Source organism: Glandiceps talaboti, chromosome 5, assembly GCF_964340395.1.
Source record: "Glandiceps talaboti chromosome 5, keGlaTala1.1, whole genome shotgun sequence".
NCBI classification, from domain to species: domain Eukaryota; kingdom Metazoa; phylum Hemichordata; class Enteropneusta; family Spengelidae; genus Glandiceps; species Glandiceps talaboti.
The window spans coordinates 10,685,941-10,706,438 of NC_135553.1; the positions used below are offsets into that span (position 1 = coordinate 10,685,941).

The window sequence follows — 20,498 nt, forward strand, 5'->3', positions numbered from 1 at the left end:
TCTTCATTCACACTTTCACTTATATTCAACTCTTGTGTCAGCATTTAGCATTCACTACAATTCGCATGAATGTCTGAATAAAAATAGATCATGAGTACACAATTGATCTAATCAAGTTTGCGTCTGGTGAACTCAGTTCGACATAGTAGTTCTCTTTTCACTACTAGGGCCGTAGATAAAGCCTAATGGTTTCTCTTTGAATACCAGAATGAACTTTATTATATTACTCAGAGCATCTAACTAAGTCATCCGTTCAATTGGCATGTCTACGATGCAATTTGAGTTTTCAAAGAAAAAATATCTGTTGTATGTATGTATGTATGTATGTATGTATGTATGTATGTATGTATGTATGTATGTATGTATGTATGTATGTATGTATGTATGTATGTATGTATGTACGTACGTACGTACGTGTGTGTATGTAATATAATATATATATATATAATATGTGTGTGTATGTCTGTCTGTCTGTGTGTGTGTGTGTGTGTGTGTACATGTGCGTGTGTGTTCGTGCGTGTACGTGTGAATGCGTAACATGTAGAAAGTGAGTTTGTTCCTATATACACAGTTTTCGATGTAAATGAGTACAATTAATACGTCTATATACAAGGTACTTAACCTAAATACCGACATGTTTCTGTGCTAGCTAGCTGTGCGCGAGTAATAACATTCTTGCCTTAAACAACATACTAGTTTCGCAGACATGTTTTTTATCTCAATAATATCGATCGTTTTTTATTACTGCTTGTCATTTACTGCTAAGTCAATCAAGGTCACTCAAATCGTTAGTAATACTGCTTGTAATCTATATAAAACCAAGTACAAAGATCGCTCAAAAATAACCCCGTCTATAGTTTCCTTAGTACCCATCTCGGCAACGTTGGGAGGGCCTGTTGACTCTGACACAGTAAAAGTGGCACTGCGTGATTCGTATTCGAAACACTTTGACTCCAGTCAACCACATCTGTCATGAAAGGAGTAACGTTAACTTTCGATTGTCAATAGTATTCAGTCGGCGAACAATGTATTTTATTTGCGCAGCACTTGAACGGAGCAAGTGGCTATTGCAATGGCTAGTGTACACTAAGTCAACAAAACGATGTCTCACAGTAAGACCTCGGAAACGTTACACCTGATTTTTTTTGTTGACTTTCGTCAATTTTTCCGTTTGAAATCAACAGGTGGGAGAGAAATGACCGTGTTTAATATCAATGTCAAATTAAAATGATTAGGGGAATATTAATGAGGGCGTGGTCTGTTCTAATATAAAGTATTATGTAACAGAACCAATGCTTTCCCTTTCATCACTGTCGTCGACAAAGCCTTCGTATTGTTTTCTTTTGAGACTGTTCAACCTTGGGTGGTGTTTCTGTAGAGGACTGCGATGCGTCATAGCGGATACTGGTAACCATCGTTGATCTTAATTCTGCAAAAGAAAAAAAAATGGAATAAGAACTTCCACAACACTACAGAATAAACAAAGAGCTAAAATTGCAAAATATCATGCACTCAACAAAGCGGAGTTTCCCTTACAACTTGCAATATTCGGTTACCGAAGGATAAGCATATTCGCTGAACTTAACCGACAAGGACTAATTTTATACAAAGACTGAATTTTCCACGATTTTAGCTGAAAACTTAAATAAGTGCTGTTCTGCCGCCCTAATGCCAAACAGACAAAACTCTACGGGTAGATGTTCACCTGTACCATGAGATATTTGTACACATTAGCAGGAAATCACTCATGCTTTCACAAGCACCGAATATTTACGACACACGCCAACGGGAACCGGGTTATAGCTTGCCATGTTTTCTCTCACATACTAATTTTTCAAAGTTCTAAAATAGTACATGTGTCAGTTGGTAAGTCATATATACTAAGGACCGGTCTGTTTGAATGAGGTATCATTTTTTACAACGGCACTGGATGTATTAACGTAATGTTACGTTTAATAGCGACTTTAACATCACCTACACAGTGGCCGGGGATGTAAACAATGAGAACGGAATACGAGATCGCATGCATGTTTACCGAAATTTGCATAACAAATACATCTCTGGCAACAAAAGGAAATCGTCGGCTTTTGAAACAACTTCATCAATATTTAAAACAAGCAGTAACAGTGCGTTTGAGACATGTATGTATAAGCATCGTTCCCACAATTCCGTAAGACTCAGAGTGAGCGTCAGTGACTTGAGGCGTCAATCGCAGTACTAGTATCAGTGGACTGTTCTAAACGTGTGTACCCGTATCTCACACTGTAGCTGGACTACGAGTGTGTGCATGGCAGTTATCTTCTACAGGTGATACTAACATCATGAAGATGACAAACATGGCGACCTGTACCGTCTTTTTAGTGTTATTTGTACTTTTTAGGATTTCATGGACATTCCCTACTGGTGCACCCAGTTCCGCGTGTACTTCAATGATACCGGGACATATTGGAATATCACCCCAAGACAGTGTCACTCCTTTCCTTGTTATTACTGTTGCGGAATACCAACCGAACGAGCGTATAACAGGTAAGAAATATAACAACTTGTTTATTTTCAAATATTATCATTATTATAAGATTATTTCAGAATATACATTTCGGATTTTCAAAATATTTAAAGGTAGGCGACCGTAACGAGACCACACCCCGGTGACTCGCTATTTCCCTCTGTTAGAGCGATAGTGACCATCGCTGTCAACATCTGAGATCGGAAATGTTGGATTTTTTAGGAGGAAAGTGTAGGGGCCGGTTTGAGGCTTTACTACCGGAGAGAGAAGACTACAACCACCTGCAAAGCGTTCAGGTTTCGTTCCGCGTCGTAACAATCACAGTGAAAGCATAATGTCATAATGCCTCACGACTAAACAACGGCTATCACTGGGCTGTGGGCACATTTTACTTTCAATACTACCTACGTTGCATGTTACATAAGCGCATAGCCCTATAAAATCCCCTGTAGTATACGTTTAAGATCCTACAGATTTCTTCAACGGGTGTATGCAACTCTTTAGGTCAAACATACCTGTCCAAAGTGCCCTCCCTTTGAAGCTGTTATTCAAGGCTTACATGTTATACCATTGTTTAGTAAATGACAGACAAGAGAATCGTACACACATATACAATTGAAAGGGTAAAAAATCGAAATTCATGGCAAACACAAGTCACCTCGCCCAATCCAATGCATACCTGTAAATGATGACTCACTTCGGTAGCTCAAATGTTCAAGTTATAAAACATGAAATCTAAGTAATGCAATAATTCTGACGTTTCTTCCCAAACATCTGTAATATAGCAGTGTCACGGTACACCCAATATGGTAAAACGCCATGATAACCTCTTATGAAACAGTTACGTAGTCAAAAACTGAGATTTCCATTCGTCACATAAAAATATCATCTCAACACCGCTTTGACGTCGTTTGTTACCGTTTCTTCCAAACGTTAAATATTTGAGAATTTCGACATTCACTTTCTGACCCCAGTCATATTAGCGAGTAAACAACGGGTATTTCAAGAGACACGGGGTCAAAGGTCAACATCTGTTGCACGTATAATCACTATCTTCATAATAAGATTATAAATGAATGAATCGGTATCGTATATTGATATGCAAATCGTTCTGCTTACACTGTCATGGATATATGAACAATAACATGTAGAATGACAGTAAATTCAAAGCGTGAATATTTTTAAAAATTATTTTTTTCTTTCTATCACAACAACATATTTTCATTCGTTATTTTAAATCCATTAAGCAGCAGAAGCCGACAAGACTTCATAGAAAATAACGACTCTAAAATATAACACAATTATCTCTGACTAATGGCGATTGTTTTACTGCTTTGTGAATGGCGTGTGAACTTTTGTGAATCAGTGTTGAAAGTGTACATTCCTGAATTAATGATATGTTAATTAGATATATACACGTTACTGGGCTATTTAGAATGTAAGAAGGAAAGTCATCACGTCGTACCCCCGGGAGCAAAGTCGTAAAAAGCAAATTAATAAATAGTTATAAATAGGGCTAAAAAGTTTCACGAGAACGTTAGCTGCCGTGTTACGCTCTCCAATTCACGATGTGGGATACAATTCTCGGTATGCAGCGAACTGCTTGGCACGGATACTATTACTACAGTAGTGTCATTGGCAATTCGGGGTCGACACGGTTAAGTGGGTTTGCCACAGATAAACAGTGAAATAAAAAAAACTTTGATGTCGTTTGGATTGCCATGATACTAAAAAAAAGACAATAAGAATGACTTTCACCCGACCTCACCCTTTTTATTCATTACACACCCAATAATGCGATGTTTGCACTTCTCTTAAAGGCAAGGTTTCGTTGTTAGTGTTACAGCTTAGAGCCAAAATGGCCGTCATGTTATGAGGTGTGTACGTACGTCACACGAAGGTTCACGATGGTCAAACTTACTGCGTCATGTACGGTGCCATGTTTTACCTGCTAGTACTACGTTGATGAAATTTCTTCTATGCATTCGACCGTTACGTACTATTATGTGTAGGAACGGGAGACTTGTGAAAACGTATACTTTAGCTAGGAAAGTTTATTTGGGCTAGACACTGTTATGGTAATGCGCAGAAACGAATGGAAAATCCCTCAACGTTTACATGCTGGTATTTGACTATGCAATGTAAAAAATACTAAAACACTGATCTAGTCATGTGGATTTAGAATAACTAATTAAAAAGGAGAACTCACTTAATGGTGATGGCACGAATAAAACGCAACGCTGTTAACAAAAAAAAACAACCCGAAGGAATAATCCCAGGGCAATAAATCATTTAGCTTATAATATAAGAACACGACAATTGACCGGTAATGGGAGACCTAGTCACAAAGGAGCAAAATAGTTAACGTATTATGCGCCTTGAAAAAAATCTCAATAAACTTTAGCTGTTACTTTAATAGAAAACCCCAACGGATTCTCAGTTACCACACAGTGAAATATAATCAAGGAGGTCACCATACGAATTTTCTATACATTATATAAAATGTGATGGTGATGAACCCCTCACTTTTGTTATCTTTTTTTTTCAAACGGGCCACAGGCATTGGAGAGATTTAAAGAACTTTTATTTTCAGCGAAATTTGTCCCCAGAAAGCACATTAGGTTTATTGCAAAGATTTAGGTTGCCACATGATTTGCTAGGGTTTCCATGGTAAAGTGACGATATAAAATAAGAGTTAACACCCTCGCTTGACAAACTATCTTTTATAAAATCTTCCATACACGTTATTGTTTTTGCGACATGTTTTAAACGATTGGCAGAGAGATACACTAAATACTCTGACCTAAAATGAACAATACATCCGTAGTAAGAGAAAGACGTATTGTTACACTAATTGTAGTACGAAGGTTTTTGTAACGAGGAGACTAATAAGGCGTACTCATTATAACGTACTAGTAATCAACGGCTTGAGAGATTCCACATTGTAGGTAAAATGTGTTAATGGAGAAATATCAAACTAGAACGTGAACATGCAACATGTCAAAAGAAAGAAAACTTGTTCCCGCCGTCCTGAGAAAACTTGTTCCTGCCGTCCTGAGAAAACTTGTTCCAGCCGTCCCAGTTTGATTCTTGTATTGTACACACGTAACAACACATGTTGCAAATACACGTAGAAACAATATCATAAGAATTTAGACATTGTAAAGTATGTAATATATATGGAAATGCTAGCAGTGATAACACATCACCAACTGATTCTGAAGTTCGCTTTTACTCAAATACAACTTGCTCATCGCACAAATTGCAAATGAAACTTATCATTGCTAGTTTGAAACCAAATTTATTTTTTGGCATGAACGTAACTTTATAACACATCAGATCACTGTAGTGGTAAAAACGGACATTATCTCCCAAGACCAAACTGTGGAGGCCACTGGGCGAAAAAAAACTGCGGATGTGGGTTGGAAGTGGCTTCACTTTTGTACTACCGAGACACTGTGATGAGCACGACAGAAGTTTGCCCATAGTAATCGTCATGTGATGATGAGCTTCGTTTAACAAAAGTACTAAATAGTGGGCAACAATAACTCTATTGAGAATCGTTCATAATCTACTACATGTACAATGAAAGTCCCCTCTTTGTATTGAGACAAAAAAAATCACGGTCAATGAAAAGAAGTTGAATAAACTGCAAACCCCATCTGATAAAACAACTGTTGATATTTTAAAGAAAGGAAAATCTCGAATATGGTGGCCTAGATGGGCTTTTAAACTTTCATTATATTTGCACATATAGGTAGATCCATAAAGTGCGACACTACTTACACGCAAGCTTTAGAGTGAAAGTGTACACAAAACTTTGTGTGACCTTCAAATCTTTAGTATTTCTGAAGAGATTAGTCTATTTAAATTCAACCCATTTCGTTCTAACTATGTATACACTCAATATCAAAGAATTTCTCCTTAAATTATATGACTACCTGTACATGATCATTTTATTAGTTTTCATCTTTTGTTATCAAACTCCTCCACATGATGTGGTATAATTTTGTGAGCCAAAATCTTTTACACAAGTATTCGAAACGGGGCCATAATTTCAGTGAAGTAGGTTTAACACCTGGCACAAGGCGACGACACCCCTGTATGCTATGAAACAAGCTCACAGGACACCCTCCTTCAGGCGGGCATACGGCGCCTAGAAACGGGCCACCGACAAGGCAACCTTCTGCTGAGGTGAGACGACGCCCAGATTATACAGACCGGGCCATCGACAAGACATGTCCTCCTTGAGATGAGGAGAGACATGGGAAGAGACGAACAGACACAGATGAACGTTGGGAGATATCCATAGAATGATACACCTATAGACATACTTGGACACACACATAGACAGACGAGGATGGGGGGGGGGGGTTAGGGGTAGGATATATACTTATGTATAACTTTGTATATTTACACGCGACTTTTACTGTGTGATAATTATACAAAACCCACATAACAGTTATGCTCCGTCGCATATAAGTTCAGAGAAAGAGACACGTGACCGCATCTACAAGTGTACTGTCTATTTGCACCAGACGTGTAAGCATAATCCCAAATAGTTAGATTTTGTCTGCATTCCAATACCCTAAACACACTATTCACAACGCCCATTGTATAGACTGGTTGTTTGAAAATCCTTGGATGTTGCAATCGGGGTAAAATGATATTAATATAACAATAATTATAATACCTCGTAAATATGTGACTACACACGTGCTCTCTGTCTGAATATCGCAGTTATCGTCATACTTGCATAATGTATGTCATCATTAAAATCAAATATGAGACAGGAATGTGAGAAAGCCTTGAAGCAACAAACAGAATGCATCCATTACAACGCCAGACAGTAACATGTACATGTAATATGCGATTTTCTGTTGTTAGATCATGATTATCATGGTCCTAACACACTAAGATTATCTCGCTAACACGAAATAAAAACAGTTGTACAAAATGCCCCTTGAATGAAGGTACACAAGTAAATATGGTGTATACATTCCTCATTTACAATGAAATTAAATCGGGCTGTAAAAAAGAGGGTCGCTGAACGATGAACTTAGAAGATATCAATAAGAACCTTGCAGTGAAACAGTCCTACTGTGATTGGAGTTCAAAGATTAAGTGGAACTGTCTATGGTTTAAAATCACGTGTGATCTCATTGTGTAAACATGCGACATATCTGATTTGATTTTGTAGTCACAGTCCTATAGGAATGCTTTGGTAGGAGGTTCTTATCGCCCATGGCAATTTCTAAAAACAGATTCTTTACACCCATGTCAATTTCTAAAAAAAACCAAAAAAAAAAACACCACCAAACACACGCAATAAAGAACAAACCCTTCTGTGCCAGTTTCATTTTTGCAGCTTGAGTAATTTGTATTGTACTATGTCAAATCTGAATTCTTCATCATGTAAAAGAGCGTCCCTGTTAATCATGTTTTATTTACACAATCTCAGTTTGACTTATCTATAGTGGTATCTGTTCCCCTGTACCAGTAAAAGCAAACTAGACTTTCAGCATTAATATATATAAAGCTACACTAGCAGAAACTGAAACGTTTAAAAAAGAAAAGAAAAAAAAGAGACTTTTGTTAGTTATACTGATTTACTCGTAATATCGTACACCCTGAACAGTGCTCAATCGTCCACCACGGGAAAGTATATTTGTATAGCAGTAGACATGATATGGCACAACAAATCCAATCAAATTGATTTTTGGGTCCGCACTCTAAAATCGGCGTCCCAGACACGATCATGATTTCACCTTATTGCTATACTACTTATGGATAAGAGCGACCATTTAGCATGAATGTACAATGTGTAATTATTAGTAATTGAACAATTGTCAGTGAATACGGTGTTGAATATCTGATTGAAAAAAAAATATTCCAGTTAGTGCTAGTGCAGCTGTAACATATTCACTAGAATGCAATGACGATCAAAGGGAAGTGCACTGTTATGTCAATAGATAAAGTTGATTCTTCCCACTAAAATGTTAGCTTTACAATTCACACCTACTCGTAAAAGTCAACTAACACAACATCACCTATCTCACGTCTGGGAAATGGGTTTTATATTGGATTATAATAATGGTATTTCATATTAACCCCCAATTTACGTTCGAAATAATTGAACACCATTGTCACTTTGCGTCCACGATTTAATTTCTTGTGACGCACAGATAAAAGTAAAGTCAATGGATAAACGTATTTCGTGGAATAATTTAGCTTTTTAATGAAAATATACGTGACATGTAGTCACCTGCATTTTAAAAGGTTTTTCTATTTCATCCAGAGTTGGCCACACGTTAATTGGGTTAAGTATACACTCTGATACGATATTCAAATACTAGTAGTTTTGTGGTCAATTAACAACATTTTAACACATTTTGAAATGCCTGTTCCCATGAGATAGGTGTTCGTTTTATTATAACCGAACAATGCGTTCACCTTTAATTGTACAACATGGAATAGGGGCTATGTCTATATCAGTGGTTACCAACATTTTCAGTGATTGCTCCAAGTGTAGTAGGTCGGAAGTTATTTCCATGGCAACGCTAAGAAGGAAATTACAGTTATTAAAGACGCTAGCAAGGCTATCTCGGGGACAGGTGGAGAATAAAAGCAGTCATTTTAGAATCACAGTGCAAATAAGCTTAGAGAGCAGCACGATTATTTTACGGCAAACAATTCCTTCGCAAATATTGTATATTGGTTTCACTAGTATCGCATTGCAATGTTGCGTATGCACACACTGTCAAAGTGACCTCTCAACTTTGACCCATGACCGACATCTCACGATGCCAGTATTACTGTAATATCTTTAAGTCAATCAGCTTTTTGAAATCGCTGTGAGCTAAATTCCATAGCATAATTTTAACGCATGCCAAATGCAAGGCAGGAAAGTGACAGGTGATACATGCTATTGAATGTGTATATACATGCACCGCAAGTATTACGATCTACCTCTTTCATAAATGGAAATATTCAAATGTTTCAAAACGTTAATAATTAGATTATGTTACATATTATTTCATAACTCAAATAATATATATAAGCATTGTAAAGGGACTGCATTTATATTGGCCAATGACCCTGACAAAGTAATCAGACACAGAGCAGTGCAATGCGTAATTTATCGAATCAATTTGATTAGCATTTATCCAGGGTAAATCCATCTTCTCGTTCGCGCCAGATGAAATTTAAAATACATACATACTATTACTAAGGTATATCAAGCATAAAATCTAAGGATAAAAAACAAGACTCGGCTTTTGGAAATACACGTAGTTTTGCCGTCCACTTATTTCATCAACCTTTTTAGACTAGTGATATTGGTTAAGTGACTTCCGGTTAATCATGAGCCTCGCTGCATGTCGGTCTGTGTCCGCCATGCTTTCCATCTAAACATCGTTCTGACTTCATTTCTGATGGTTGTTATGCAAATTAGTACATCCGAACATTCCTTTTGTATGAGAAACTCACTCGATCATGGACGCCACTATATCAGTAAATATTTCATGAGAGTGTTACCTGCCATTCGGTGATGGGAGTATTTAAAAGTCATTCTCTGCCAACGTAAATACTACGTTAAAGAGGCACAGTCTGTAACTGGGGCCCTGCTTTTGGTTCTTTAAGACAAGGAATTCATTATGGTTAAAAGTTAGTGAACAGAATACACATGCGCAATGCACATTTAAACTTATGTATAAGGAATGTTAGTTGTGAAGTCATGATGGAGATTGTTATATTTTAGGTGGCTGTAAGCATGAGAAGCCGAAATTTTAATTGTTCTCGATTTTCTTGGTAACCAAAATATTACGTCATAATATCTAGTTTTTGTATCATATCTGAATAACCAATGAAATCTCCATCCATTGCTAGACATCATTCATCGTTAGAAAGACAAGTATGTTTCAAGACGAAAGTAAAATAACCACCAAATAGCACAAAGTTACCGGGCGCCTGTGCCCCTTTAATGTATCTGCTCTTAGAGGAAGAGAAGTCATATTAGCTTAAAATGAGGGGTGGGGGTTTGGGGATCAAACAAATGTTGATAAATCAATTATTAAATGTTAATATGAAATGATTTATGATCAATATCCAAATACCAGTATCAGTAATTAATAGTGAAATCGATTCTTTAATTAAGGTCTGTTTATTGCTACTGGCCGTGACAACCACAACTATAAGTCACATGGTTTGTCAAAAATACGGACATTCCATTGATTTGTTATCACTTCTAAACCAAACTGTTAACACTAATTTAGTTACTTATTTGACACTAATCCAAGATACTATATTTGAAGTTGATAGGTTACAGAATAACAAGTTTAAGCGTATTGAAATACAATTTTTTGTCAAGGTTAAAGGTCAATAAAATGACAGTAGCCATTTTGAAAGTGTTTTTAAAAATACACTAACACCTACGATTAACGTGAAATGCATCTCGGAAATACATTCTTTAAACTTTTTCTGTTCGAATCTCCGTAGAAATTTTGATGTCAAAATATTATCGAAAGTAAACCAGCTTAGAATTCAATATGGCCGCCGAAAACTGTATACGTATTAACTCCATATAAGATTGTCAGTTTTTTGTGAAAACAAGACGATTGACCCAAATGTCTTCAATTATTTCAAAAGCATCAGAAGCAAGCAAAGTTAGGAGAGATTTTTAGATTCAAATTTGATTTTCAGTCCCCTATACACATTCTACCTTGATATTTAGGCATTGTTAAGTTCTTTTATGTTTTATGATTTTTTTTTCAAATCATCATTCACTTTCTCCTTACAGTTACGATCTTAAGCCCAGGTTCTGACCAATTCGGTGGAATTCTTCTCCAGGCCCGACGAGTTGGCAGTAGCGATACAACGCCAGTGGGTACATGGGACGACCTGCCGACAAATACAAGATTACTCGCCTGTTCAAGTGATGGCGATTCGGTTACACATTCTTCAAGTACCGCAAAACCCAACCCTTCGTCGTTTACATGGGTAGCACCATCGGTTGGCGTTGGTTCTATAGAATTCGTGTAAGTATAATTGTCTGTACATGCATTACAAAGACCAAACACAGAGTATGGAAGTCTTCTCCCCCACATACGAACATCAAAGTAATTTATCCAGATGTTGATGAACCAAATCTTGAAATTCTACCTATCTACTGTACATCTGTAAATAGAATTAATATCGCAGACTAAGAGTGACCAAAAAGTTAGGTATGTGTGTGTATGTTTGTGAGGTTGGTGGGGGGGGGTGACGGGGTGACGCACTTTTAGTGTCTTTGGAAGGAAATCCCTTGTACTGCATAATGTTTACTTTCTGTGACCTGCTGTGCGAAGTCTTCACATTGGACTGTTTAGTAGTGATACATATGATGGTGATAAATTTACCATCCTTCCATCGTGCTTGTGAACGTTTATTCACATAAATTTTAATGAAGTATATTAACTTCTAGTCGTTCAGGCGAAAACTGTATACGTGTTTCTGTACTATTACATATACATGCACCCTCACATACCCCCATCCCACACACACACACCACACATATGCAACTCCCACATTCCAATACATTGCATCATGCTGCTGTTACATTAATCGAGGCTTTACGGTCTCATCGCTATTACAGAGAAAATCCTTCCACCCATGAATTAATTTAAATGGGGAACACTTTTAATATATAACATGTAATATGTATGAAATTCAATCATTTTTGCTGAAGAAAGCTGTGCATCCAATATAACAGTCTCTATACATCACATTATTACCACATTTCATACATAATTTGTTGTCAACATTTGCATACAATAGTTTAATGAAAAACTTCAATAACACAAGGTGTCATTATTTGCGAAGGAAAGCTAGCAATGGAAGGGCTGACGTCACTTATTAAGTTCATCGAACTTTACAATGAAAGTGATGACGTAATGATGACGCTATAACTTGGAAATTTGCGGTTTAATTGGTTTTCATTTTAATTAGTTTTTATTGAATTGGTCACTTGTATCTATGTATAGTGCAGGGGATTGGTATAGGCTGTATATTCCAAACTTCTAAAATACTCGGAACTCTCGGCAAGGTTCGTCTAGAGGGCGCTGTGATACTTACATCAAAGGAACTACAGAGACTGTCTAATTATTCAAACGTGACTAAATATAAATGTTCACTTGCTTCTCCAATTCAATTTCTTTTATCCACTTAGATTTGATAACTTGTACATTTGACACGTAGTATTCAGTGTTTCTTTATAGTGTAACAGCATATATATATATCCATCTCACAGTTCAACGCCCTTAAATTGAACACAACGGTGTTTTTATACAAAAAACTCCGATGTGACGTGACGACTCACAAAAGACATCTTCATATCAGAAAGCATGGTGTTACCATGGAAACGATGTACGGAGTATATTAAATTCCTGCATAGCATTTATTCGCACAAGTTATGGGGAACATGAGAGGATTTTCTTTTTTATTCCTCGTTTTTACTGTTGGGTTTTGAAGGAGGCTTCTGAATTTACCTAGTTCTTACTACCTAAACCCGACCTGTAAATTAGCACAGGAGATCTCACGTTTTTTATACACAATATATATCGGAAAGGACTGTATTTGCAGTTGTTAATGAACGGTGATATTGGATGGAGACCATTTCTACTCTGTTCTCCCCTAAACACAATAATAGAGACAGGGGAAATTTCCACATTATATAGAACATATCGTTAGAAGAATGGAGTTATATAGTATATAGTTTTCATAAAATCATAGGATGGAACGTACTACTCTATTGAGGGGGATATCAGAACTAACCCTGTCAAATATGTGAAAAAAATACTGAGGAATTTGTCCCGATTTTTCAACGATAGAGCGGTATATATACTGTAACACAATATCAAGCAAGATACTTAGGAGCCGTTACGCAATGTTTCACGCTGTTGCGATCGTCAGGCGACTATTACGGTATAGTTATATGACGGTACAGAACTAACCGTTAATCGCCAGAGGATAGCAACAGCGTGGAACACTATGTAACGGCCCCTGAATAGCTTGTTTGATATTGGGTTATATAATTATAATATTATATATGTATGGCACTTGCCCAAAATATATTACCAATAGCGAAACTAAACTTTAGAACTGGTGGTTAAGTAACGTTCTTGTTGTAACAAGTTGCGGCATTCCTTAGAATTAATTTAACTTGGTCCTAAACTTTCGGTTATGATTCTATAAAAATAGAATGCAATTTGTAAAGGGAAAAAAAGAAGGGACGGTATGATGTGTACATTGTTTCTAGGTCTGAATCAAGTACACAAATGAATAGAGATTCAAACAGTAGTTGTGTAACTATGCTGTTCTCCATTTATGTATCAAACAATCATCATGGTATGATGTGTTATGACAAGTTTGATAATACAAAGGACATTTTCCCTTTTGTCTGCTCTTCTCTACACCATGTGACAGTATGGTCAAGATGTATGTGTATAGTTACAATGTAAATTTCACGTCTGTATTGGCATTTCAGAAATTTTATTCATCGTTTTTGTAATAAAAAAACAATACACAGAACAAAGAGTTCATTATCACAAGATGTATGCGTTCACACACCAGATATACTGCACTGTATATTGTTCACCTATACATTTATCGATCAATACATAACTGATAATTTCAACGAGGACATTTAGATGTTGTTATTCCCCAATATTTATCTTTGTTCAGCCAAGGAAAAATATAAGTGACCTAAGGGGCCTTTGTCACTACGAGTCGCTAGGCGAGTAGTGACAATCCTTAGGTCACGAGTATTTTCCAACAGCCGAATGATGAAAAATATTGGAGAGTAACAAAATTATACCAGTGACAGCAATATCAAAGAAAACAAAAATCGGGAAAGTAATGGCAATTTGGAACGTTTTGACTCATATTTAGAATACGGCAGAACCAGTGACGTAGACAGCATAACCAGTGACGTAGACACGCACAGAGTATATATTCCATATTTTTTGTTGAACATGGCTCGTGAATGGTATATTACTAATTATCTATATACTCTTCAAAGCTGCACTAGCTGCGACTTGAATGTATTTTGAAACTGATTTGATAGATATAGTGACTTACTCGTGATATTGTTCACCATGAGATATATTTGAATCCCATGCGAGTAAACATATTTGTGTACTAGTGGTAAACATAGTATGTTGCAATATATCCCATCAAATTGATTTGTGGGTGCGCACCCAAAAATCAGTGCTCCCACTGAATCACGATTTCAACTTATTACTGTACTACTTATAAATAATATAGACATCTAATTTACAATGTATATTGTCTAAATATTCAGTAACGTTATGTATGTATGTATGTATGTATGTATGTATGTATGTATGTATGTATGTATGTATGTATGTATGTATGTATGTATGTATGTATGTATGTATGTATGTGTGTGTGTGTGTGTGTGTGTGTGTGTGTGTGTGTGTGTGTGTGTGTGTATGTATGTATGTATGTATGTATGTATGTATGTATGTATGTATGTATGTATGTATGTATGTATGTATGTATGATCGAATCGAGTGGAGATTATATAAGTCGGAATGTTTGTGGTAAACGTGAGGAAAATAGAACAATGCCGAGCACCATTTTTACACACGACTGATGGGGTATAAAGTACAAGTTTAACAGTTTGAAACCCTCCCTCAACTATTTATTAGCAGCTTTATCCAGGACCAGGAAGTAAAATTTCGGACTTGACAAGTATATTTTGTATTTACCACTATTCCAACCACTATATACACGTAGTATTGTGGTCTGAGGTGAACTGCGGGAGACGTTCAGATTCTGGCACCAAGTGTCTTGTTGACAATTGTAAAATATTTGTCATTCAAAGCTAATATCTCTGTAACTTCTTTCATATTTCAGAGCAACAATAGCAGTCAATCATGACGTATATTGGACCGGAGTAAAGTCTACTGTATTGTCTCAAGCTACAGGTAAGCTTGTAACAACCCTAGCTCGGCCACAGCGCCCTCTACGTGTATAATTGGTAAACTGATGAGACATATTAATTGATCAAAATAAATACTGTTGATAGTCATATAAATTAATGTGTTGGTAAATCAATCAATAAATTAGCAAACCAATGAACCAAATTACCGCGAACCAGAGGTCTATTTTTCCGCTGACGCAACGAAACCTTGCGCGCACAGTGCCGCAAAAGGGCCTGTGGTTTTACGACGCTGATCAAGTAGTAGTGACTAACGACCAATCATCGTGTCTTCCCCTTTTTCCTTTTTACAGCAGCAGACGCATGTTCAAGTGACCCCTGTCAGAATAATGGCCAGTGTTACACCAGACAAACAGATTCGACATATCTGTGCATTTGTCCCCAGGGCTATGTTGGCACCAATTGTGAATTTATTGACGGTAGATTTTTATTTTGTTTCATCTTTCTTAACTGACGATTGTTGTATTTCTTTAGCAAATCTGTTACCAAAGATTGGACACACGAGAGACATTCAAACTGTTGGCAAAATTGATCACCGTTTAGTACGGTTTAGCAAACATTTAACAGAAATATACGGTGCTGATTTGTGACTGCGATAGCTCTAGTGAGAAGTATGAGAACTATCGGAGTTACAGATCAGCACTGTAAACAGGTTATGTGACGTGTACTTTAGTCTAAAGAAGAGTCAGTCGTTTTCTCATCACTCATCATAAGTAATAGTACCGATTACGTCACGATGCTCTTTCTTGTCCTAAATATAAATATGTCAATTACATTCTGTAAGAAATAAGTTTGAAAAAATGTAATCTGAAAGCTTATCTGTCACGGGTGGAAACATAAACCGAGAAACACAACAATAACCTGACAATTCATATCCACCCCTTCTATAGGATGTATAACAAACCCATGTCAGAATGGTGCTACATGTTCACCCTTCACCGAGTCCTCCGGCTATACATGTACCTGTCCCGAAAACTATGCTGGTTCTAATTGTGAAACATATGTTCCAGGTTTGTTGTTTTTTTTCGCTATAATTTCGTTATTTTCTTCTGCTTTTTATATTCATATAAAAACGAGCTTGGGTGTCTTCATAATATAGCTCCTGTACGAGAAATAACACTACCAGCCTTACTTACTCTTTGTATAGCTATGTCTACAGGGACTGTCATCATGGATTATAAAAGTAACTTTTAATTTCTGAATACATTTCTTCAAATCATAACACATTTTGAAAGTTTAGAAACGTGTCTTGTGCTTCAGTTCTAAAACTAGTTTAACGTTGAATAATTAGTTACAACTGGTAAAATATCATCTTTTAACCTCATGCCTCGTTTTACCCGCATGTGCTTTATTATATTGGTTTCGCTGTCATTAAGCTTTAACATGCATGCATAATATTCCTTGCCCTGCCTTCTCTATCTTTCAAGACGTTTGCATCAATAGTCCCTGCCAGAACGGAGCAGTTTGCATGGAGAATGTGGTCGATCCGAATGACTACATCTGTGTCTGTCCCGATGGATACATAGGCGTTAACTGTGAGACAGAAGGTCGGTTAGAGTTTATATATGTACACTACATGTTTACCATAGTTTGTGCCTCGGAAATAATCTTAAACTTTTGTTGTTACCTTATTCAAGGAAAGTGTAACCCGTTCTCAATTAAAATCAAGAAAATACCGGGGTTACAATAATATTTTTGAAAAATGATATCAAAATCTAGAATCTAATATGGCCACCAAATATTGTGTTGAGTTAACGTTATGGGATTGTCGATTCCTTTGAAAACTAAATGCCCCTTTCTTTGTCTAATATTGCTCAATGCTTTTGTCACGTGTTGAATTATTCTTTTTGCACTGCTTCATTTTTGCAGCCGCTGCTTGCTTCCCTGACCCTTGCTTAAATGGTGGTGTATGTTCAACAAGTGGTTCTGACAGTTATACATGTGATTGCCCATATAACTATGAGGGTGACAATTGCGAGACGTATGTTCCAGGTCGGTATCTATTTTCAGGTTTCCTCAAATTATTTGAACTATATAAATATACTGACTGAAAACGAGATATTTGACGCTCATCTGCGCTCCTTTCAGTTTGTCTGCCTATCCTTCGTTTGTATCTTCGTTCAAGTTTGCGAAAGAAACGCTAGGATTTGGGCTCAATTCAAATGAACTTTAGCCTCACTGAAAACTATCTGTTACTTTTACTTTACGTTAACCAAGTAAAATCTACTAATTAAATGGTGTATATTTCCTGTGATCAAATTTGCATATGTCAATTTCTTGTGCTATTGGACCAAGAGATACTGCAGATGTAGATAAGGGCCGGTAGCCGGCAAAACAGTCGGCTATCCAGCAATTTTTTGACGGCTAATTTTCAGGAATCTTTGTTTTTATCGGTATATTGCCATCGGTGGGCATATTCAGAGGGATCTCGTTCGTTCATATTACCGCCCACTTTCCCCGTTTGAAATTAGCGACACACCTGTGACACACCGTTGTAGTACCAATCAACGTCTTTGGTGCAATTTATTGTGATTTGACATTTTAGATAAATTCCATTGTCAGTATAACGTGTCCCAGTTCTATGAACGTCATCAAAAACCACGAAAGAATGCTAGCATTTCTATATCACCCCCCCCAAAAAAAAAAAAAACCCTGCATTTTTTTCTGAACTATACCTCGTATGACTAGCCCATCCAATTGTAAATAACAAAACTAATGCTTTGTCATTATAAGGTATACATTCCTTTCCTTTTCCCCTTCTGTTATTTACCTTGCTTCCATTGTTAGATGTTTGTCTTTCAAACTCATGTCAAAATGGTGCAACATGTATGGAGAGCGTTACAGATCCCTCGAATCACATTTGCTATTGTCCAGATGGATTCATGGGTGTAAACTGCGAATTGGCAGGTTTGTCTTCTGGTTATCAAGTGGTATCACTTTAGATGTAATTTTTTATTTTCGTTTTGAACGAAAGCGCACTTTATATTCCTCGCATGAATCTAAAGTAACGTTGTCACTATTTCTAGTAATAAGTTCATACAGCGCTTCACGTGTTTAACACCATCCCATATAACGTGTTCGTACTGTCTAGTGTGACATCAGTGTATTTAGTGACATTACACATTTGTATTGTTTTTGAATGATGACGCTGTATTTATGGGAGAATACATGACGGATATAATTAATGCTGTGAAAGATTTCACTCCATCAATTTAGGCCATCTTTCCTTTCATTTAACAGTTAATTTGACCATCTTCGTTTTTTTGGTCTTTACATTTCACAGTACAAGGTTGTGCCGTGGGGCCATGTCTCAATGGCGGTGCGTGTACAGTTACAAATACTGCATTGGGCTATATTTGTACTTGTCCCATGAACTACCATGGCTTGAATTGTGAGAACAATCTATTAGGTTAGTTGGAGAACCCGGATGTGGAAAACTGCAGTTTATGGAGGTCATGAACGTATTTAGGATTTATAATCCTCCTGCATATTGTCTCAAAGCACAGAATGGTTTTATTTTTCGTTGAAGGATGTTTATAGAATAATGTATACTTAGCGCAAGTAATGGTTAATAGCACTTGCTAGTCGGTCGGTGTTTTTGTACATTCTTAGTGCACGACTTTTCACTGGGTTAGCAAATCTTGGTGTGTGGCTAAGAACACTATTTGTTTGTGTAGACGTTCAGCTACTTGTGAGTGAGGTTGGTTATGGAAAGTGAATTCCTTCGTTTTAAAAGGAGAGATGGGACCTAGAATCCCGACAAAAAGTTACAATGACAAAACTTGTCGTAGCTTTTCTCTCAAAATATTGCCATTATGACTAATGCTGGGCTAGTAAGGCCCACAGGGATGCAAAAGTTCCCAAACAGGTTGTTATGACGTGTTTTGTTTTCTTCTTTGCCTTGTGGAAACTTTGACTATCTAACACAAGGCAACCTTTACCAAAATTGTCATCACCACGCATTATGAAACTTTCCGCTTGCTGTCCCTCGCTCCACTCCATTTGCAACTTTTCGTCACCAGCCTCTATAGATACGTGACATGCACGTCTATGGTAGATAAATTAGCTTGAGCACTTGCAGAAGAGGTCAGCTGAGGTCATCTCAAGGTCGAGAATGGCATGTTGATAAGATTGTAGGACTCATGCGCCGTCAAATGCACCTGTGTTATGTACATTAGTCCATGACTTGTGATTGTATTGTAGAGTTTCCACCCTCATATCAAAGCATAACACGTATCTCTTCATTGTTTTGTCCTGAAAATAAACTCAATAGCATTAACTAACCTATCCCCTATGGCACTAATACTGTATTTACTGCTAATGTGGTCAATAATATAATATATGAGAATTTTTCCTCATCGCTGCAAAAGAGTAGTCTTACACATTTACCAGCCAAACTTCGTCCGCAATATTCTCAGGATTCCGTTGATTCGCATGTAGCATCACGCAGATCCATGGAATCCGAAGCAACAGGTCTAGATGTTATAACATCCGGGCCACTCAGTAATTAATATTACGACACTTCTAAAGGAGATATAGTAGCTGTGTCGTGATTGAGTTTCATGTTGACCAGGAAATATTTGATTTCATCGTACATATGTATATTCTTTACCACTGCATGCATAAGCTTATTAGTTTATCTGGTCACCCATGCTGCACTGCAATGTTAAGAGTAGAACATTTTCAAGCATAATTGCACGAGCATTATCTGATGGGATAAATTCCTATTTTGTTTATTACGAATTAGTTTATTTCTATTTTGCCCGTAAATTAAAATATGATTTACATGCATATAATTTTACTTTTCATGTAACTAATTTGTGCTTAATTAATTTAATTTTTAAATAAGTTTGACTTTACTTTGCATTGTGATTACCTAGATGCCTGCATTCCTAATCCCTGTGTGAATGGCGCTACATGCTACGAAAATTTCGCCGACCCTAGCAGCTACATTTGCATTTGTGCAAGTGGATACATTGGCACTAACTGTGA

At 36.8% G+C, this 20,498-nt stretch overlaps 1 protein-coding gene across 1 annotated transcript in view; it reads left to right on the forward strand.

Annotated features, from left to right (window-relative positions):
- Positions 1-2,169: 2,169 nt before the first annotated feature.
- Positions 2,170-20,498, forward strand: part of LOC144435340 (uncharacterized) — a 38,704-nt gene continuing 20,375 nt past the window's right edge. The window contains exons 1-4 of the mRNA XM_078123936.1: positions 2,170-2,526; positions 11,304-11,541; positions 15,422-15,492; positions 16,397-16,516. Coding sequence (XP_077980062.1) covers positions 2,322-2,526; positions 11,304-11,541; positions 15,422-15,492; positions 16,397-16,516 — 634 coding nt within the window. The 5' untranslated portion in view covers positions 2,170-2,321. The remainder of the gene's footprint in view (positions 2,527-11,303; positions 11,542-15,421; positions 15,493-16,396; positions 16,517-20,498) is intronic.